This window comes from Ahaetulla prasina, chromosome 1, assembly GCF_028640845.1.
Source record: "Ahaetulla prasina isolate Xishuangbanna chromosome 1, ASM2864084v1, whole genome shotgun sequence".
NCBI lineage: Eukaryota > Metazoa > Chordata > Lepidosauria > Squamata > Colubridae > Ahaetulla > Ahaetulla prasina.
Genome location: NC_080539.1, coordinates 247,051,014 through 247,074,849, shown reverse-complemented (window position 1 = coordinate 247,074,849; position 23,836 = coordinate 247,051,014). Strand labels below are relative to the sequence as shown.

Sequence of the window (23,836 nt, the reverse complement as noted above, 5' to 3'; positions counted from 1 at the left end):
GTCTAGCAAATGTTTTATATGCTCTGGTTAGTAGTGTGGTGTTTTTGGAAAAGAAGCTACGCAAAATTAGGTTTACAACTCTTAGAGCTTTTTTTGCTATGTAGTTGCAGTGGGCTTTGGCACTTAGATCATTTGACATGATTTGTACAAGAAAAGTCATGTCTGGAAGTCATAACTGCAGGAAAGAGAAGCCTTACAGCAAAAATAACTACTTTTCTTGCAAACAAGAGGGACATTACCCTACAGCACCTGCCACTGATTTTTGTGAAAGCCAGAGAGATACTCTCTCCACCTTTTGGAGGCAAATAGTTACAAAACAAGGATTGCAAATCATAATTTGTTCTCTCCTATTTCCCACTTCTTCACTTGGCCATGGCCAAGCTCTCCCCTGGCACTTCCTTTGAGCCTCCATTTTGCATCTAAAGACTATAAGATATAACATGGAAGTAATTTAGCACTCTCATTATGTTCGTTACATTGAAGTTGTAAACATCTGTCCCAAAGCTTTGTTTTTCATCACACTGTAATTCAGCAGCCTGCAAACAATGAGCAAAGAGAAGACTCCACAATCTCCCTTGCTGTATGCTAGCTATTGTTCAGCTGAACTCCTTGGCTTAGAAATATTACATATTCATGCAGGAAGGAAAGAGTTGTGTAAAATTGACAAATAACCATTCTTTTCAACTTGGGCAGCTCAAAAAGGTGGACAATGTATGCTCAGTCTCTGCCATTCCTGACTAATTAAATTAAATTAGCCAAATTGGCACTGGCCCTATAGTGATAGGAGGAAATTAATATCTCTTTAAGTGAAGGATCTGTATACAACCTTTACTGTAAAAGTCTTCTGGGAATTTAGAATACGGTATTAATTGTACACATAAGTCACTCATGCCTTAATCACTTTCTACTTGGAATATTCCAACATTCTGTACATGGGATTACCCTGGAAGCTGTACCTGGTCCAGCATGCAGTACCACCTGGTTCACCCAAAGTCCATCAACTGGCATGGCAAGTTACTATATATGCACAAGGAGCAAACCCCACATTCACTAAGACTAGATGTTACCTAGTCAGGTAATGAAATAGCTACAAGCAAACAACCAAGCTCAGAGAGCACCAAGGACTCCACAGAGGCAAGGTTCAAGTTATAGGACAGAAATGAGGAACAGAAACACGGATTATCTATTTGAAAGCAAGAAATTTCAGGATTAATTCAGGAAACAATTTAGCTCTGAGGTCTGAGAATATTTTTCTCTATATAGTTTTGGTCTTCAAAAAAGAAATCTTTTTGTATTCCACCATCAACTAAGACAGAGAGGGCAACCTTTTGGTGGACAGGACCATATTTATAGAGAGGGCCAGAATCATAGTTGGAGACATTTATGCAACTGGAAAGGACATGTCAGAACACACATTAGGAGGTAGATTTTCTGTTTTTTCCTTGGTTTTGCTAAAAGATGCTTGAGCATTTTCTTTGTTATTGATTAGACAGCATTCAAATATTTTTCATCCCACCCACCCCGCTTCCTTCAGGAATACTACATTTTGTCATTGCTGAGTTGCCTAATAATAAAAAGGGAATTTGATCATAGTGAATCAGTCTAGGAAAGGGGAAAAAAGCTGTATGCCCTCACTATAACCTTAAAATCCTAAATGTTCTCAATCTGAAGGCAAGCATTTCACAACAGAAGATATATCTAAGATATCCACAATTGCAATGTATCATTCTTGCAAGATTCGTTACAATACCTACCCCACTCCTTTTAACCCATTTATATCCATTTTTAATACAATGATGCCCCATGGGATTTTCCAGTATGCAAGGGATTAGTATAATTTATTAGGCATGCTTGCCTAACACACATAGTCAAAAAATACAGTAGGTAGTAGATTGCAAAAGAGCAATTTTTGAATACATGCAATATGGTTTTAGGATGAGAGAATTGTATCTAATAGGCAGTTTGATCCTGGAAAGAAAACTTAGATAAGAAAACTGCCCTTTTTCAGTCACCTGAACTTACCAGGAAGGTCTTCGACTAACCACAGAACATTGACACAACCTTAAAAGCAAATAAATAAACAACCAACTAGTAGTTTCCTGATTGTGGCAGGCTTCTTTCCTTCATTCTTTTAGGAAATATCCAGTCCAATACCCCCAAAATGTCTGAAGTCGCCTTCAGTAATTGTCCTAGGGATTCAAATTAGGGTTGGCTCTGTAAATTTAAGGGAGATTGTATTGATGCTTTAGGCAAAGAGTCGGAATGTAATTATAATAAATGAGTAGCAAGTCCCAACTTGAAAGATTATCTATTGTTAGCTTAAAGATGTTTTGAAATCTGCACTGATGGGTATATGTGTTAGCTAGGAGTCTTTTGTCTCCCTTTACTAGCCTCTAGTCCTGTATTCTGCAAATAGCTCCGATCACATCTTAGCAAAATGGGTAGCTATACAGCAAAATAGGGAATCAGATTGCTGCATCATCTAGGTTTCCCTTTCTTTTGACCACTCTTCCTTACAGCAGTGTTAAGTAATTTCCCACATGCTGATGGTTAAAGAGATAGCCACATACAGTGCACATCAGTGCTGTTCAATTAAGTCTTAATCCACTTTGAAATAATCCATGATGACTGCCAGTTGATGTGTTAATGGCTGCTCAAGGTGCCTTTGCAATTGCTGCCCTGGGAATGCAGAGGAGAAGCAAGGGGAGTTACATTAAGGGAACTCTAATTGGAACGAGCACTCCATCTTGTATCGCTGAATTCCTCCTTCCCGTGATTACCCCTTATGTAGCTTTCCCCAACCTTTTTGCTGGAAGAACGGCTGCAGCTTTCTCATTCCTTCTCCACGTTTTCAGTGAGAAGAGTAAGACAGCACCTGCAATTCTGTTTGGTGCTCACGGGGTGACAATGCACTGACTGATTAGGCCTTAGAAATGGGAACATCCCAGAGTCATATTTCCAACTCATACCTCATTTCCGTGGCATCGGAAACACAGTTTTTGTATTGTCCTGGGCATTATGGTAAACAAATAGCTCCTGTATTCCATATCAGGGGGTCTCCAACCTCTGGCTCGTGATGCCGGGCTGCAGCCTGTTTGCAACCAGGCCACAGAAGTGATGGGTGAGGGTGACATGCAAAGCTGCCTTTGTGAAAGCGGTGTGCACCTGCAAAATCCTCTCCTTCCCTCACCACCAAGGTCCACCAAGCCAGAAAGATTAGGGAACCGCTGCGCTCGACATCTTCACAGGCTACTGTAAGTTTGGACCAGTGGTTAGGAGACAATTAATTCTAGTGTCACTTTGGGATGAAACATTGGCTGAGTGATTTTGAACCAATCTCCCTCTCTCTCTCTCTCTCTCTCTCTCTCTCTCATCCCAACTCCTGTCATGGAGTTATTGTGGAAAAAATAGGAAGAGGAAGGAGTATTATCACCACCTTGAATTATTTATAAATAAGAAAGGCAGGATAAATATAAAAGAGAAATAGGAACAAAATAAATTCACAATTTTGCTTCAAGTCCAGTGGCTTCTTACCACTTTCATTAGTAAGATGAAAGCAGCATCACGGTGCAAGCTGTGCCCTTTTAGGACTGCAATGTCATGATGTACATAGAAAAGAGATGGGGTCATGATGCTGCTTTTGCTTAAGCCATAAATGTGGCTGGTTTTTAGTTGCACATATTGTCTGTACCCAGCCTGTCACCGTCCATTGTGGCGAAGCAGAATCACTTGGATCAACCTTTTGAATATGCATCTTAGAGATCCCCATTTCTAAGACATAAGGCAGCTGTTATTGGTTGTGTCTTAAAATCCAAACATTACCTTTCCCATCCCTTGTGTCATTTCTAAAACCCAAATGACTTGCAACAGGCTATTTTCGGCGACCATGGAAGACTGATTAAGAAAGGAGGGGTCTTCCCACAGGCTAGGGCAGACATTGTGTTTCAGGGAAAGGATTAACACCTCATACACCTAGCAACAGACAAGAGGCATTAAGCCGTGACAAGATAACAACACCTGGCAGTCAATAAACATTATATCCCAAGAACAGCAGGAGGAGGCTATAAGCAGACAATACTTTAAAACCATTCGGAAAAAAACGAAGCAAGAAGGAATGACTAATGCTATATGGGGAGTGGGAGTGGGGTGGAAAGGAGTGACCAAGGTTATTACGGACAGGAAAAATCCCAACACTGCAACTTTAAATCCAAGTTGGCAAGCTGCACAAAATACCCCTCTGCCATTTAGCTATCAATCAGCCCTGCATAATGGAAATGCAATAGCAGTATCAATAATAATTCATTACAGCAGTGTTATTAAATATATGCTTAGGCAAGCCTACGTACACGCACTACCCTTTACTGGGATGGGCTGATTCAGAATGGAGGGGTGCCTCTGCAACCTACAGCTCGTCCTGGCTATGCTAATGTTGACAGAAGATGGAATCTGCTCTGCAACTTCCATGAGATGAGAATGGATTCTTCCGCATAAAAGAAATGAGGAAGAAACTGACTTGTCCATACTAGTCATTTCCTCTCAAAGACTGGCTTTCTCTCTCCAATATGCATCCATCTTCTCCATGAGACAAATTCAAGAGAGTCGCTGACAAATTCCTGATCACAGTTGGTGGAGCCACTGTTCACAGGTCCCATGCAAATCATATCACTTTAATGCCACTCTGCCGTTTCAGCACTTTGTTTGAAACCAATTATCAGCCCAAAGGATTAAGCTATTTTACAAAACGTCTAATAAATTAAGAAGCCTGGAATTATTCCTTGGTTTTTTCCCCCTCTAGGAGACAAAAAGACCATAATAAATTACACTAGAGGCCCCTGGGCCAGAGACAGCCTGTTGAAAATCTTGGATGAGATCTCAAGAGCCTCCACCAATTTTCAGAAATTCAATTGCTATCGATAAAAAAAATGATTAAATGCACTGAAAGTAATTGTATGAACAATACTGAATTCACTTCTGGAATTTGAACCAAATTTAAACAGGTAGCTATTTTTGATGTTGAGGAAAAGGTTATGAGGTAAACTTGTTGAGGCCTGTCGGCCGCTGGCCCCTCAGGCAACCGAAGCAGGTGAGGAGGTAGCATGGGAGTTAAGGCTAGCATCAAGGCAACCTGAGAGCTCCAAGGGGGAAGAGGGAATGGAGCTGTCAGAGATAGAGGCAGAGGCAGAGGCTGGACCGTCCATCAGCCCTCAGATGAAGCGTCAACAGCCCCCATGTCTGGAGGTGGCTGATGAGGAAGAGAAGAAACAGCTGGATCCAATTCCTGATGTGCAGAATTCAGGGAGAGGAGAGCAGTGGAAATCAATGGGACGGAAGAGCCACTGCTGCTAGAAACTCCACCTAGCTCTGGGGATAAAAGCAGGGGGCGGAGATGAATAGGTATGGCAGACAACTTTCATTTCCCTGCCAGACAGACTTGTTAGCCTGCTGTGTGAGAGAGTCTTTTTGCCGGGGCTGCTGGCACTCCTAATAAACGAATCATTGATTTAATTACAGAGGGTTTGTCGTGTCGGGTCAGAACAAAACTTCAGTGGTAAGGTTTGTCATAATGCTTGGGGGTCTACACCATAAGCAATTGGGATGCATTTAGGTTTTCCTCCATCAGTCCTCATGCAGATGAACAGAAAATATTGGAATTCTAGTGGTCAGCTAAGCCATATGCCATGAATGCAACAATGCTGCAGCAATATCATGAAGACTGGTTCAAAGCAAAATGTGTCATACATTTTTATATTCCTGATTTTAGGTTTTTACTTACAGGGCACTCGGTAATATTTTGACTCCAGAGGCTCATATTGGAGCTGTCCTCAATGGTTGTGCATCGTTTTTGTTTTTTATCCCAGCCACAATACGGGTCCCTTGCGCCTAGGCACTCTCTGGTGAGGAAAGAGAAAGAAATCTTTCATTGACCGGAAGTTCTAAAACAAGTTACACACACACATACACATACACACAATTTCTTATGCCACAGCTGTCAAGTATGCCGAATTGCAGCAAGAGAAACAAATTAATTTTAGAAGAAAGTTTCACCTGCAAGAAAGGTTTCAAAATGGCCAAATTAGCAGGCTAATGAAAGCCACTATTTCCCCCCATTAAAAAACAACAACCCCCCTATGCTTTTCACTATTATTCCAACCCAAAGAATAATAAAGTGCTGTTTTACCAATCTAATCAAAGAACATCTTGCTGTAAATAATAATATACGGAATCCAATTTCCTACAAAATAAATATATTTTCAAAAAACAACTTACAAAGATTAGATAAACATAAGGAGCAGGAATAAACCAATAGAAAATTATCAGTTAAAAAAATACAATAGTAGCCTTTAAAATGTAACATTATGTAAGCAGAACTTAATTAATCTCTTTTAAATAAAAATAATTGGTACTTAATGGTGTATTCATTCATGTAACTATTGGGGTCCATTTTTAGCCATTTATTAAAGAAAATAACTGGTTAAAACTTTCAAAGTTCGGTAAAAGTCATAGGTTGAACAATATCTTATTTAGGTGAGCAATGCCAGTACATTTTCAGCCTGGAATGAGTCCCTTCTGACGATGGTTAATATGTTGTAGAAAGTTTTAAATCGAATCCAGATGCTGCTAAAGAAGAGTTTTCATCTACCTTAACTGCAATAAATTTTGAAGCTGGTATTTGGAACCACTTGTAAATACATCATTGGCTAATACACATTTATGCTTTCTTTACCCATTTATATAAGTAATCTACAATAGTCAAAGCAGATCACCTTAGAGCAGAAACAGGACTACACAGTAAACTGAGTGGTTTTTTAAAAAATAAACAAACAAGGGTTCTGTTGTATCCCTATCATTTAACAAGCAAATCTGGAAGGGATTTAACAAATATTCATCGATGAAAAAGACTCAGGTTCTTCCTGTTTTTAGTTCTATTGATGGCAGAAAGTAATCTTCCTTGTTCTGTTCCTCCGGAAGTACTGGTGAGGAAGACACAACAAAAATAAACCAGAAATGGAGATTTCTTTATTCTTAAGGATAAAGATCTTCCAAATTTCTGAACAGGCAGTAGTGACTTAATTTTCACATTTACAGATCAGAAAGCAGAATAATGAGGATAATGAGGATGAGGATGAGGATGGAGATGGGGATGGGGATGGGATGGAATAGAATAGAATAGAATAGAATAGAATAGAATAGAATAGAATAGAATAGAATAGAATAGATTTATTGGCAGAGTACGATTGGAAGGAATTTGTCTCCAGCGCATAAGCTCTCAGTTTACATACAAACGACAAAACACAGACAATTTAAAAATTCTGTTTCTAAGTCTTTCTTTCTTTCTTTCTTTCTTTCTTTCTTTCTTTCTTTCTTTCTTTCTTTCTTTCTTTCTTTCCTTCCTTCCTTCCTTCCTTCCTTCCTTCCTTCCTTCCTTCCTTCTTTCCTTCCTTCCTTCTTTCTTACTTATTTACTTTTTTCTTTTTGCTTGACCTGTAATAATTCAATAAGCACAATTCAATTCTAATTGAATATATACCCCAAAAGATTTTGCCATTAATCACTAATATTGTGGAATGAAGTAATCAAGATACAACTCGGGAAATAAAAATGAAAAATGGGAATTTTTCCAAGTGTAGTTATTGGTATGATAAGTTAAACATTCACATCCATGCTCATGCATACTCAGGAATATTTGAAAACCCGTGAGTTGGTACTAAAAATGACACAGCTTGTTTTGAACAGCATAGTGCAACCCATACCATACCCATCAATGCCAATTATTACCATTGATATCATTAATATCAATATTAATCAATGCCACCTCTTACCAAAAACGGTACATTGAAAGCAAGTATTAATTCCCTTTGGTTGCCAGATTAAGGGTTTTCTTTTATGAGTCTTCAATTTGTTCTTCCTATTCAAAAGGGATCCCTACTTTGCAATTTAGGCACAATCTCTTGGCAGGTTCAAATAAAGAGCAAAAAGAAGCAGTACTGCCCTTGAGGAGCTCTGCAGCAAAACAAAACACAGTCATGGAAGAAGTAAGGAGAAATGGTCCTTCTGTGGCAGCTCAGTTCAATCATACCTATCAAGGATAAAGAATAGGGTAGGAAAAACTCTGAGGTTCTCAAAACAAGGACTCTGAAACAAATGTGTGGGATTTTTTTTGGGGGGGAGGGGTAGACTAATAGGGCAAGCTAGATCAGCCCCTATTGTTCTAATCCACAGTACAGAGTAAATTAGAACAGAATAAGGGGGTAAGTAGTTGCCCAGAGTCACTGACCAGATAGATCAGACAAAGAGAAGAAGCATAACCAAAAAGGCCTTGAAGCATGAAGTAACCTAGTTGTTCCAGGGCAGAATTACTTGGCTCCTGAAGATAAGCGGAATAAAAACTAGTAGAGAAATGAATACATTACACTTGAAAATCCCAGCCATCATAGAGAAAATCTATCCATATGGTTGCAAAAAGTCACCACAAAAGTTAAAGGCACATATTGCAGTAGTTTTATACAATCCATTAAGCAGACATACTCATTGAGCATCCAAGGGATGGCAATACATTTTTAAAAAAATGAGTTGGTAGCAATTAAAAAAAAAAATAGGAAAGAGAACAGAGCACATCTGAGCAATTTCAAATCTCAAAGCAAAATCAAGGATTCCCAAGCATAACATTTCATACTACTTATTTCTCCTTAGAAGCTGCAAGGCAGAGGAGATCAGAATAACTCTTTATAGTTCTTTTATGGGGTCAGCCACTGTATCTTAAAAAATATAATTGTCTTAATGTGGAGAAGCAGATTAAACTTGGCTGAATGGTAAAGCACAAATATACCACAAAGGTGTCGGAAAATCATGGTTAGAATGTCAGTTTCTAATTTGTCATTTAAAACCCCATACTTTAAAAACACAGAAGATACACTTAAACAAGCATCATAGAAGAGGAATTTTGTATCCTTTTCACACAGAAAGAACATTCTGGACATAATAAAATAAAATATTTCTTTGAAAATAAAATTAATGTACTTTTAAGTGAATTGACTTATTCATTGTGGGCAATGGCGCAATCAGTGAAAATGTTATAAAACAATGAATCTAAGCAACTCAGTCTTGCTCCCTAAGTACAGATAAAATATCAATATCTTTTATTTATTTAAAAAATTTGTATGGATACATATCTTAGAGCAAAACTCTGGGTGGCTCATAATACCCACCTCCTCAAAAAATAAAACCCCATAAAACAAAGGTGCAAACACCTCAGCCATCCTTCTGGAATGTTCCCAACAGCCAAGCCCAAACACTCTCATTCTAACCCAGCACCTGGCGGTGGGGGAGAGACACCCAATTCTTTATAACCTTTGGAAAGGCTAAAAGGATGGGGGCGCATTGGATTACTAGGGGAAAGGTCTTCCGCAGAGCTATAGAAAAGACACACTTCCTAAGCCAGCTAGATGGCAATATTTAAGGGAAGGGACCTAGAGCATGCCCACTTGGGTGGGTGGGCAGATACCCTCAGGGAGAGGCAGTTTGCCATGCCATGTAGACATTTAAATGTGATAATCACCACTTTATTTTGCACCTGGACAGAAGCTGGGAGCCAGTGCAAGCCAATAATCTAAACTTAAATCACCACTCAGCATTGGAAATAATGGTTTTGGGGACATCTCAGTATTCTAGCAACCACTAACTTTATGCAAGCTGTAGTGAGCTCTTGTGTATACCAGTTATCTTTATTTGGGCTCATAAAATACTTACTTAGGGTTCAAGCTTTTCAGATGAATGTTAATTTCCTTTTACAAAGTGACCCTTTAAACCAGGGGTCTCCAACCTTGGTCCCTTTAAGACTTGTGGACTTCAACTCCCAGAGTCCCTCAGCCAGCTTTGTTGTTGAAGTCCACAAGTCTTAAAGGGACCAAGGTTGGAGACCCCTGCTTTAAACTGATCAGACCCCATGCTCCTTATTTAAAACTCCTCAGGGAGTAATATAGGTTTGTTACCCTAAAACAATTTAGAAATGCATTTTTATACAGGAAATCACAAGATGTGCACACGCGTGCAATCATTTCTAATTGGTCTCCATAAGATTTTACAGAATGAGATATAGCTTCTTAGATTTGGTATCTACATTGCTGCTATTTGGTGTAGTGGTTCAGGTGCTTGCCTAGAAACTAGGAGAATGTGAGTTGTAGTCCCACCTTAGGCATGGAAGCTGACTGGGTGTCTTTGGGCCAGTCACTGTCTTTCAGCCCAGCCCAGCCCAGCAGTGGTGGGTTTCAAAATTTTTTACTACCAGTTTTGTGGGTGTGGCTTGGTGGTCGTGGCAGGGGAAGGATACTGTAAAATCTCCATTCCCACCCCACTCCAGGGGAAGGTTACTGCAAAATCCCCATTTCCTCCTGAACAGCTGTGATTTAGGAGGCAGAGAATAGACGGGATCAGGGCCAGTCAGAATTTTTACTACCGGTTCTCTGAACTACTCATAATTTCTGCTATCGGTTCTCCAGAGCTGGTCAGAACCTGCTGAAACCCACCTCTGCAGCCCAGCCTAACCCAACCCACAAAAATATGTGAAACAGTCTGAGCTGTGAGTTCTAATATCTATCTACATAAGCATAAAAGCCAACTCGGTGACTTTGGGCCAGTCACTCTCTCAGCCCAACCCAACCCAACCCAACCCAACCCAACCTAACCCAACCCAACCCAACCCAACCCACTATACAGGATTATTGTTGTTGTGGGAGAATATATATCACAATATACTGTATATATCACTATATATCACACTATACTGTTGACATTTAATGTTATATGGATAAGGGGATGTTTTGCTTTATTGTTAAGGGATTTTTTTTTGGCTGTATGCTGCCCAGAGACACTGGCAGTTTGAGTTGGGCAGCCTTATAAATCTCATAAATAAATGAGGATTTTTTTAATACACACACAGTGCTGCAAGAAGGATAAGCAGTAAGCAAAAGGGAAACATTTATCACCCCCTTTAGAAGCATAAAGTCTGGAATCCCGAATTACCACTCATATGGAGACGTTATAAACTATAGGAGGGAGGCCTGCAATTGGCAACTTGTGGACCATGAACTCCTTCCAACTACAACGGGCTGAAGAATTATAGTAGAGCTTGTCACCGAGGTGAAGAGAAAACAAATCAACATGGTATTGAAAACCTTAAACTAGCTTTAACTATTTAAAATTGATTTAAGAAAGGATGTCTCAATCCTCTTTGCCCCATGCATGAGGATTTTCTCCTTGCTCCATCTACTGCAGCCCTCTCTTTGAAATGCAGGGTATGGCCCACTACCTTTGATCACCCATTGTCCCAATAGCTTCTCTTGTAATGCAAAACAGCAAATTTAAGGGATAAGGTGTAGGAATGAAAATTAACATCTCTCCAATTCCTAAAGTCTCAGTGCATCTTAATCTCCTTGCAAGTCATAACATTTTTTTAAAAAAAGTCTACAAATTACTGCATTCACACAATCAGCAAGAAGGGTGGAATATAAATTTAATATTAAATAAATATAAATGTGTGATGTTGATAAAAGCTTTAATTATTTAGGCTCTTGAAGATCATTTTTCAAATGATTATAATGCATCACAAGATTCATTTTTGAAGATGTTGCAAAACTTTCACTGATTCCAAACAATCCAAGCAGATTTTTGGCATGAAACCCCACCCCCTTTTTTTCTAGTACAGTTTAATACAAAAGTTATTCCTCTATGCATGCCTGTTTTGATGGAAGTCCTTCTTCATAGCCCATCAACATTTGAAACAGACTTGGAATGGGTATGAAAGAAGACCTTTGAGGATGGGTCTTCTCAAATATTCTAGAAATCCTTGCCAAGGGAGGTCCAACTAGCACAATCTCTGATGTAAGAAACTTTGCTGGGTCAGACCAATGCTTCACGTGGTTTAGCCATCCAGCATCACAAGAGATGTTTGGTAACCATTCAGAAGTAGACAGATTTCAACGTTTTCAGTGGGCCTATTAATACATTGTTTTTGTTTTCTTTTACTGATATTTTTTCAGCAGCATCTGGGTGGAGATTGATGGTGAGTCAGGCATTGGTCTGAGATTGGTGATAGCACTGCAATGGAGCTGCCATCCAAGAGCCAGTTTCTCGCTGACAAATATTTCTCTGGAGACAAGGAAAGGTCTTTCCTTTGGGATTGACACTTTGTGCTCTGGAGGAGCTGTTCCTCAAAAACAGACCAGAGTAATTGAGCTTCTTATGGTTGATCACAAATTGAGTTTCTCGGACCCGAGGGATCTGTAACCTATATTATGGCATTAACCACTGTGCATCCTTAACTGGACATTTGACAGACAAAAGCCTCACTTCCTTAATCACTTTAAAATTTAATTAGTTTACAACCTAAAAGAGCTATTCCAAATAGCTGTGAAGATCAAAGGCTCCTGGTGAGTGCCTTCTTTCTTCTTTATCCTGTTGGAAGAAATGTCCATCTAGGTTCAGTTCCAAGTGGGGGAAAAGACACTGGAAACATGGAGACTGCTTGGAAAGATGGTTTAATGGTGGACAGGAATCACATGGCTTGAGTTCCTGAACAGAAAAGGTGATCACATGTTTCAAGGTGTTGGGTGAAGAACCAGCGAGGAAAGGAGAAGAAGAGAAGAAAAAGAGGGGAGAAGGGCAGAAGGGCAGAACATGATGCTGAGTGCCTGAGTTTATACTTTCTGTGGGGCCCCACCTTGATGTTTCCTGTTCCTGTATAAGAAATGTACCCTGATTGGTTGTCAAACTCCCAGGTGGTCTAGGGGTCTTAGCTAACTTTGTAGGTTGTCTCTCAAGCTTGCTTGAGCCTTGCCATGTGGTGAGTTTCTGTTGCTAGATGGGTCCTATTGTGTTGCAAATGATGGTTCATTGACAAAGGTGGGGGGAATGAGTGAGCTTGGCTGAAGCCTTAATGGCCCATTGACAAAGGTGGGAGGAGGCAGGAAGCTGCTTTGTCTTTTGTCTAAAACACGTTTCTCCATTTCTCATCCAGAGAAACACAATACTTGCCCTATTCAATATCCTCCAAAATATTTCATTCTTCTAGGAGAGGGATGAGTGCTAACTTCCTACAATCCCATTTTAAATTATTTTTTATTAGTAACTCAAAGCTGCCCACATATCTAATACTCCTTCCTCCTATTTTCCCCATGACAACAACCTGTGAGGTAAGATGAGTTTAGAGAAACTGACTGGCCCAAAGTCACCCAGCCAGTATTCGTCCTTCAGGCAGAACTAGAATTCACACTCTTCTGGTTTCTAGCCTGGTGCCTGAACCACCTGACCAAAATAGCTCTATATTTTCTTCATTTTTGAAATTAAAAAATGATTATTTTCAAGGATTTTAATTTTAATTTATTATGAAAACAAGAGGTGATGAGAAGGACTGTAACTATGGAGAGATAACTGAGACTAAGGTGTGGAAGAGAGAGAAGCAAAACAGAAAAAGGAACAACCTTTCTTTTATTTTCACCAAAATGACTGAATTGCTCTTACTTTCTCCCCATGGCAACTACAAGAAAAGCTGCTAACCAGGCAGAAAGATACAGGGGGTTCATTAGAACAGCTTACAGATAAGGGCATTTCACCAGATTTATTGCAGAAGATGTTTGAAGAATTTGGCAAAAAGATGACTGCAACAGTAAAAACAGAAATGGAAAAAGGATTTGCAGGGATAAAAAAAGATGTCAAAGAAGAAGTTAAGAAGATTGAAGACTTAAGAAATTGATTGGAGACTTAAAACAAATTACTGACAAAGTAGAAGTTTTGGAAAGTAAGAAAGAAGTTATAAATAGTGAAATTGAGAAAGATTTGGATGACATGGTATTACCGGAACTGAGAGGAAAATGATTTTGTTTAAGGTTTAGACTTTAGAGCAGTTCCAGAACACAGAGACGATATTAGACAAAGTATTGTTAAGTCTCTAATTGTTTTGATTGGGATGAAAAAGACACTGGCACTAAGATGGACAAGATTGATAGGATTACTATATATTTTGCAAAATTAAGGAAGTTCCATCGGATATCCTTGTGCCCTTAGTCAGGCAGAAGAGCAGAGATCACGTTTTGCAGCAGTATTTTAATACTAGGTTGAGAATTGATAATATAGATAGAATTGCACTTAGAGAAATTCTAACTAGAACACTACATAATAAAAAAGAGCATTTTTCCCAGTCAAAAAAAAAAACCAAAAAAAAAAACAACCCCGGAAGAAACTTCCATTTAGATGGGATAGGTTGGAAGGAGTGATTTTTATTTTTAAATGTCAGAGATTTAAATTGAACTCTGTGCAGAAAGGAAGAAATATTTTGGAAAATTTTAAAGGAGGAAATACAAATGGAAGTGACAATGATAAATGAGACCTAACAAATGCCACAACAGGCATAATAAGACACAGAAAATGCTTCCATGTTGGGTGCTATTGGTATTCATTTTTCTAAAATCCTCGTTTTAATAATGGATTATAAATGCTTAAAGTGGAATATAAATATTATTTTGATTTTTGTGTAAAAATAAAAAAAAATACTTGTGATTTTCAGCATTGATTTTAAGATAGAATAAATTATAGGAAGAAGAGTAATGTGATGCAAGTTTAGAGACAGAGGTTAAATATAATTGAACTGCTGTGAAGAATATCAGAATCCATTGCTTTGTATCTTCCTTCCTTCCTTCCTATATAATATTTTGCATCTGTTTTATCTTCTTTTTTAAATGTTTTAATAAAAATTATATTAAAAAAGGGTTTTTCCTCCTACATGTTGCTGCTTTAAATGTATATTTGTTAGTATTAATATAATGTGGTAAAAAGGCAAAAAATAAAGAGGTGAATGACTAGTTTTTAATATTCAAGCAATTTTTAACATGTAGAAAATATATAAATAAGAAGTACCCCAGCTGGAGTCTGAATTTTACATTAAAAAAAGATCATAAAATCTAGTATTAGTTTTTGTCCTTTGATCTGCAATACTTGCACATGCAGCTATATGTATATGACAATCCCTAAAGATGTTGATCTGTTAAGCCAGATTCTCTACAAAATACAGCATAAATTGACAGATTGCCCAAGAATACACCTTGAACATTAAAACAGGTATAACAAGAAAGGGGCCTATGCTAGCTCCTCTTCTCAACAATAACATAAAATAAAAGGTCTTGTAATAATGTAATATAATAAAATAATGATGATGATGATGATGATGATGATGATGATGATGATGATGATGATGATGATGATGGATATCACGATTGTGGAAAAGAAAAAAGTGTGGATAGTCGACATTGCTATACCTGGTGATGGCAGAATTGATGAGAAACAACTTGAAAAAGTCACCAGATATCAAGATTTGAGAATCGAATTGCAGAGACTCTGGCATAAACCAGTGCAGGTGGTTCCAGTGGTCCTCGGCACACTGGGAGCTGTGCCTAAAGACCTAGGCAAGCACTTAAAAGCAATTGGCACTGACAAGATCACCATTGGTCAGCTGCAGAAGGCCACCTTACTGGGATCTGCTCGCATAATTCGCCGATACATCACACAGTCCTAAACGCTTGGGAAGTGTTCAGCTAGTGATCTGTGATACGAAATCCAGCATAATTATCTCGTTTGCTGTGTATACTGTCATAATAATATAATATAATGTAATAATGAAGAACCAAAGCAAAATCAGTTCATGTGATAAAATTTTTGGTGGAATAGCTGAAAATATTTGAGAACCGTTTAGGTCACCAAGAGACATATTAAACTAGCTTGTCCCAGCCTGATACTTCTAGACATACTGCGGACATTCTGGAAGTTGGAGTTCCAATTTTTTTTATCTAGAAAACACCAGGCGGAGGGAGCTGATGTTAGATATTAAAAATGAAATGCTTCTTAACTGGAAAAAAAATCTTACTAAAGGAATGTACCTTGGGGAAGTTAAGTTCAGAGTGAAATCATGGAGACTTTAAAATATTAATTGAGCCTTAAGGCTTATGTCTGTAACCAATGATCTTAGAGCATTCATTACTCACTGAACAAAAATGGTCTTTAGTGGGTGTAAGAAACCCTTAAGATACTTTCTTAAGCTACAAGTCTATAAAATATAGGAGACATCCAGGATATTAGCAGTCCAGCAACTGTTACCTTTTCAAAATTCAACTTAGTTTGAGCTTATCTTGCCTGATATCACACCCATTGTAGTAATCTCCAGGACAACAATTTATCAGGATACCCTCTGTTGGATCGGTAGAAAACTGCTGTTGGGAGCATCCAGGCTGGCATTAGTATTAGCTACATAATAAAGGGAGGAGGCAGCACACAAGCAAAATAATATATAGGTTACCCTCAACCTACAACCATTTGCTTAGCAACAATTTGAAGTTACAACAGCACTGAAAAAAGTGACTTATGATTGGTCCTTGCACTTAAGATTGTTGCAGCATCCCAGGGTTACTGGGGTAGGGCTTATTTTAGGCACAGGTGTGAACATCAGGCTAGGGCTTGTTTTCTGGGTAGGTCGTATTTTCAGGGAAACACAGTAATAGCCATTTGTGATCTTCACAGCCTGCTTCCGACAAGCAGAATCAATGGAGAAAGCCAGAGTCGCTCAATGAATTCATTCATCGATTTTTTTATTGTCATAATCAATTAACTGCAGTGATTCACTTAACAAAAAAGATCGTAAAATCAGGTGCATCTCACTTAAGAACAACCTTGCTTAGCAAGGCCCCAATTGTAGTAGTACATTGAGGACTACCTGTACAAATAATAATTGGATAGGAAATCTGGATGTGGAATAGGTTACTGCCTGAAGGCATTTCTGCCTCTTCATTTTTAAACAGAGGCTGGGTAAACATCTCTTGGGGATGTTGCCAGGAATCTTGGAGTATACGAGTTTGGACTTGATTGATTGGGAAGGATAATTTCCAAGTCTATGATTCTATGATTTAGAGTGGTATCTGATTATGACTTAATAATGCCTTGTCGGTTTTAGTTAAGTATTCAACATGGCCCCAAGAAAGGAGCTTATTTCTATAGTTATGCAAAAACTCAAGACTCCATCTTTAATGGAAGTCTCCAAATGTGGATGTATTACAGTAGATAGTCATTAATAGAAGTTGATGTTGTTCAGTTCATAGAGGAAAGGCTATTTCCTCACACTCTTTATAGAAAGCAAAGGCAGCAAGAAAAGTTTGCAATGCGTTTGTCTTTTATAAAAGCCCAGCTTTTGAAACTTTGCAAAATATTACGTGTCCTTCTGCAGCTGTTGCTATATGTTTTCTATCACTTTATACCATGCTTCTAAAAAAATAGAAAAAGAAATGATGGAATGAATTCTCCATTCCTCAGTGCCTCTTACTTTGCATCGTACAGTGGAGAAGGAAAAGGGCACACAAAAGTATCTTGTTTATTTCCTAAAGAAAACTGCGACATCGAGCACAAGTAAAACATATTTTACTTGCACTTGTTTAAATGTCAAAGGGTAGTTTTTGTGACTGACATGTCTGAGGAAGATGAAGGCCTATACAAAGTCTCTGGGTGAGCAGTGAGAATGCTATTGATGTATTATGTATATTTTGCAAATATCCACCACACACACATGAAGATTGCTTCTTGTTTGCTTGAGGCTGAAATGTGCAGAACTGTTAAGGAATTTAGAGTTCATGTTGGGGAAATAAGAAAGCGCTCTTAAAGGAGAAAAAGACACAGCAACATCTATTTTTGAGGGGACACAGAGATGAAGAAATTATACAATCCAGAGTTTGAAGTGAGTGCCACAAAAAGATTTGGGAAAACCATCCCTTGATTTTGTTTAGTATGGTAATCCTCTACTTATGACCACCATTGAGCCCAAAATTTCTGTTGCTAAGCAAGGCAGTTATTAAATGAGCTTTACCTATTTTGCCCCCTTGCCTGACACAGTTATTAAGTGAATCACTGCAATTGTTAAGTTAGTAACATGGTTGAATTTGGCTTGCTTGCCCAATGACTTTGCTTATCAGATGACCGCAAAAGGGGATTACAGGACTATGGGACAATGCAATTGTCATAAATATATGCCAGTTGCCAAGTGTCCAAATTTTGATCAGGTGACCATGGAGATGATATAAGTGTGAAAAATGGTCATTAAGTCACTATTTACAGTGGCATTGTAACTTTGAATAATCACTAAACAAATGGTTGTAGCCAAGGACCTGGGTGAAATGCTCCCGGATCGGACCAATAGCGCGATCTGGTAACGATCGTGGCTGGTGGTTTGGTGATCTGGTAGCGATGGCGGAGCAAAGCTCCCCCCATCCACCCACCTGGGATGTCATTACTTCCCGGTTTTAACCAGGAACTAATGTGTTTTTTGCCTTCTGCGCATGCACAGAAGGTATGTGCATGCATGTGGCACACGTGCGGGGCACGTGCACTTCCGAGCTGGTAAGAAAGGTAAGTAGAGAGGTTTCCAGTGACATCACCGCTCCTGCAGGGCGCTCTAACAGGGCGCTCCACGTTAGAAGATCGTAAAAGTCAGTGAAACAGTATAAATCACTGTTCACTGACCTTAGCATACCCCTTGGGCAAAAGGGGGTGTGCAGAGCTGTGGGGGAGTGGTAGATCTCTCCAGGAGGTTTGCTCTTAAGAGCAAATTTTTCTGGATTTGAGGTCCCATCGAACCTCATTATACTCCGACTTCAAACGTGCTCCTGTTTTTTCAGGAAAAGGGAGTAGGAGTCACTTCTGCTCAAAAGGAGTTGTCAAATTGATTGGTTTTCTAAGCACAAGCGTTCGATCTTTGAAATAGAAATAACACGCAAGTATACTGACTCCCCCTTTTGAAATTTGAAACTTCTCTTTGTCTCTGATTAATTGACTTTTAAAATGGCGTCTGAAAGCGAAAGTGAATTCTTTAGTACAACAAAGTAGCGTTATTTGTGGATTGTTATAAACGGAGCTCTCCTATACTGAAAGGAGTAAAGGAAAGTTTTTAAGTTTAAATTCTTGATTCTTTTGAAGACAGAATGGCGGCTAAACCTTAAAGCCTTCTGGAAGAAGGGGATCTGAAGCAAATCTTGAGGATATATTGAAAGAACAATTAAAACTTTCTGAAGATAGGCAAAAAGAGATGATGGAAAAATGTAATGCAAAAATAAGAGAAGATATTATGATGGCTGTTCAAGGTTTGAATAAAAAAATTGAGTCCAGATGATACCAATAATTAAGAAAGATAAAAATTTGGAGGATTGGCAGATTGGGATTAATAAATTTATATGGCAAGGTAAAAAGGCGAGGGTTAAAATGAAAATAATTCAGGACTCATGGGAAAGAGGTGGCCTAAAAATGCCTAATTTTAAACTATATTATGAAGCAGTAGCCCTTTCAGTAATAAGTGACTGGTTTAATTTAACTGAGGAAATAATTTTGAATATAGAAGGTTATGACTTGTTATATGGATGGCATGCGTATTTATTTTATGGAAAAAAAAGTGGATAGGACTTTTAAGAATCATGTGTTGAGAAGTGCACTTTTGCGGGTCTGGAAAAAATATTCTTATAAACTAGACTATAAGATTCCTATATGGGCAAGCTCCAGACATGCAATAGAGAATATAAATATAGAACAGAAACAGGAAATGATTACTTATAAAGAACTTTTGTATGCTGAAGGAGGTAGATTGCAATTAAAATCATTACAGGTATTAAATGAAGAAGGGAGGAATTATACTTGGTTTCAATATGGGCAACTAAGTGCTAGATGGAAAGAAGATCAAAAAATTGGTATAATGCAAAGAGAGGAAAATTTAATAAAGCAAATTAGAAATCAGACCCAGGAGCATATAAAGAGATTGTATAATGTGTTGCTTGAAATAGATTCGGAAAAGGATTTGGTAAAGGACTGTATGATAAAATGGGCACAGAATATTCAGGAACCAATAATGTTGGAAACATGGGAGAAAATCTGGGTTAGAAATGTTAAGTTTACACAAGCACAGAATTTAAGGGAAAATTTTTATAAGATGTTTTATAGATGGCACTTAGATCCCAAAAAATTATCATGTATGTATCCTGATATCCAAGCGAAATGTTGGAGGTGTGACTGTGATGACGCTACATATTTTCATATTTGGTGGACTTGCAAGAAAATTAAGGCCTTTTGGATAAGAATTTGGTGGATTATTCAAAATGTCCTGAAGAAGAAGATAAAGTTCCTGCCATTTTTTCCTTTTGGGAATTATAACGGATTGTACAGGGATTGAGACTAAATTGATTCTGAATTTAATAACAGCAGCAAGGCTGTTGATTGGACAATATTGGAAGAAAAAAGAGTTACCTACAATAGAAGAATGGATATTGAAAGTTACTAATTTGGCTGAGATGGCTAAAATCTCAGCTTTTTTGAAAGACAATACGCAGGAAAGATATTTAATTGAATGGAAAAAATGGATTATTTACAAAACAGATATCAGATTAAGAAATATCAGATTGCCTTTGAATAATTAGGAGGTATTATTTTATGTAATGGGGGGGTTGGGAAATGAAAAGATTTGGATGAGGTTAATTGGATTAGAAGGGAAAATTTTATTCTATGTTTGGTTTATGTATAACAATACCTTGTGATTGACCCGGGAAGCCAGGGGGGGGGGAAGGGAGGGGGGGAGGGGGTTTTGTGGGGGGGAGGGGGGGGGAAAGGGGAAAAAATGTTTTTGTTTGTTAAAACTTTTTCAATTAAAAAAAAAAAAGGTAAGTAGATTTCACCCCTGCCAAGGACTATATGTAAAACAGGGAACAGACAGGAATTTGGTCAGGCTTCGGATTCTGCTATTACACCCTACAATAACAAAATCATATTCCTGGAATTTCTGGGTATCTGTTTCTTGACCAAGCTATCTCCAAGGCTTGACAACAGCACATCAGATAATCCTTCCTGGACTGGAGTGAAATTCATTTCAATCTTCAGACAGGCCTAAGTGCTACTCTGATACTGAGCAAAGTCCTACTTAATCCAGCATTTTGTTTCCATCTGGACTGGACAGATATTAATGGAAAGCCATAAGCAGAGGAGGGACACATACACTAACATGGTTATAAATTTTGCTGGGAAACTTACACATTTACAAAGCAAACCTTTTCCCACTCCTTCCAACCAAAGTTAATGGAGAAGGAGAGGAAAAAAGAAAATTCATGAGTGGAGAAAACGAGAAACTGAACAGAAACTAAATTCAACGGATACCTTCACATCAAGAATTCTGCTCCAGTTTAAAAGCAGCTCTGGTGACCATGTGTGAAAAATGGCCATTAAGTCACTATTTACAGTGCCATTGTAACTTAATAAACTCAAAATAAATTGTGAATAGTTTGTGACTAAACTTGCAGAGCCTTATATATGTACTCATTAACTCATGCATCTCAAGTATTCAAAAGCTGAGCCAATTTCACTTACTATGGGCTTTGTGGATGATTCACTAATCCAGGGGTCTGCAAACTTGGCTCTTTTAAGACTTGTGGACTTCAACTCCCAGAGTTCCTCAGCCAGCAAAGTTGGCTGAGGAACTCTGGGAGTTGAAGTCCACAAGTCTTAAAAGACCCAAATTTGCAGACCCCTGCACTAATCCATTCAGATGGATTATGAACTATGGCCTCATTCTGGCTTTATTTATGCACACACATATGAAAAATGTATATACAATGTATAGAATATGAAGTAAGGACATGGATGGAACCAACAGTCATCTATTAGCTCTGTAAGAATTTCTGTGAAGATAAAATACAAATCTTTGATTATATTTACTTGGCTTAATGTTTTTATACACTGCAGTGTGACAGTATACCAAAATGGTTAAATAAACATTCAATATTACCATCTGAATGGATGCACATATCACTGAACATCATTAAGACCTATATGTCATAGTAAACAGAGGTTAAAACAGGAAACTGATGTTACTAACTTCCCTAGAGCAACAAATGGGAGTGGATGGCATATATTTGTTAAAATAAAATAAATTGTGAATAGTTCATGACTAAACTTGCAGGGCCTTATAAATGTACTCATTAACTCATGCATCTCACCCGTAGTGAGCTCTTTGGGTTCTCCAATTTTCCTAATAGACAAACTTTAGCTACTGCGGAGGAATACATAGGCATTCAAGAGCTGTTAACGGGAAACCAAATGAAAAAATTCTAGGGACAGGTTCGATGAACATTGAAAGCTTGGTTTTCCCTTTGAAAGACTTAAAAAAAATCAGATGAGTCTGGAATATACCATATTTTTTGGAGTATAAGACACACTCCCCCCCCAAAAGGGGCTGAAAATTTGGGTGTGTCTTATACTCAGAATGTAACCCCGCCTACCCCCACCCACCAGCCTCTGCGCATCCTCTTCCGGGCTGCAGAGATTGCCACCAACAATGGCTTGTGTTTTTGGGCTCCACGTGTTGCGTTTTCAGTCTCCAAATGCTCCGTTTGAGTGCACACACTCAAAACCAGTGAACTAATGTGCTGAAGCTGACCAGGTAAAGGACGCTAGCCAGATGAATACCTGGTAGGTAGATTTTTTTTCCTATTTTCCTCCCCAAAAACTAAGGTGTGTCTTATATTCCGGTGTGTCTTATAGTCCAAAAAACACAGTTTGTGTAATTACAGAATTTTGCCTTATTAAATGTTTTCATTTGTTGTGTTCAAATCGTTCCCCACACATCAAGAAAAATGAAAAAGAAATATAAAAATAATAAATGTATGTTGATTTGAAAATGGAGTATTATTAATAATAGTAATTTTACAAAAGAGAAAATAAATGACGGTCTTGGGAATGCAAAAGTGTGAGGAGATATTCAAAATATCTCTGCCTCGATTCTCTTTAAGATAGGACAGAGAAATTCTGACAGATTTTCAATATTGTTATTGTACCCAACAACCATCATGGAGCATTTCTATAGTCCTTGTGGTGTCTGTTTCTAACCTGACCAGCCCTACAGAAAAATCTGCAAATTGATTAAAATGTTACATGTGCATTTTTTTAAAAAAAGCATTAGCTTCACCTTATCTTGCAAAAATATTTTTTCCTCTTGTTCAATGAAAAACAATATAAAATGTTTTTGTCTTTGGTGTGGTTTGTAATACTCATAAACAAATACTCATAATCTAAATTTAATTAGCTAGCAGTACCATTGTAAATAAGATCATTTGAAAGTATATTCCATGAGCAAAACAGTTCTCCGCCTCTAATAAGTATGCTTAGAATTGGAAAAAGAACATAATCAGTTAGTCAATTAATCATGTGGCAAACCTTGATGTCCTGCTTTTTGCATGTAAACTTTGGATGTGGCCATCATCCAAATGATTCCAGAATGTCTAGGCTCTCTTCCATAAACATTTGACTATTTAAATGCCGTCAGAAACTATTTAGTGAAAGATATCACAGTAGATTTATAAAAAGTGTGGAATTATAGTTGGATCATAGAATTGTAGAGGTAAAAGGGATCCTGGAGATCAACTAGTCTAGCCACCTACTCAAGAGATTAAACAAAACACCAGCAGCCTCTCAGAGCAAACCTGGAGGTGCTAGAAAATGTAAGCTATGGTAATTCCTCTTATATTTCCAATTAACTGTCAACCATACTATTAACTCATTGGGGATTCAAGAAAATTCTTCTCAGAAAGCACTTAGCAGATGGGATTTATTCTGACAGAAAATTAACATCAACAGCCATTCACTCCCATGTTCATTACTTTGCAGTAAATGACTTATCTGATATTTAATAAAGTATATCCCAAACACGGTGTTTATAAACAATTGAATCCGTCTCTTTAATATAAGAGTGATTTTGTCTCCTGCTCCTTATTTTTTAGCCACC

The 23,836-nt window shown here is 38.1% G+C and overlaps 1 protein-coding gene across 10 annotated transcripts in view; it reads right to left on the bottom strand.

Moving 5' to 3' along the window:
- SEMA5B (semaphorin 5B) overlaps window positions 1-23,836 on the bottom strand; it is a 578,355-nt gene that overhangs the window by 53,139 nt on the left and 501,380 nt on the right. For all 10 annotated transcript variants that reach the window (XM_058195316.1, XM_058195280.1, XM_058195269.1 and 7 more), the window contains one exon: window positions 5,774-5,891. In XM_058195316.1, coding sequence (XP_058051299.1) covers window positions 5,774-5,891 — 118 coding nt within the window. The remainder of the gene's footprint in view (window positions 1-5,773; window positions 5,892-23,836) is intronic.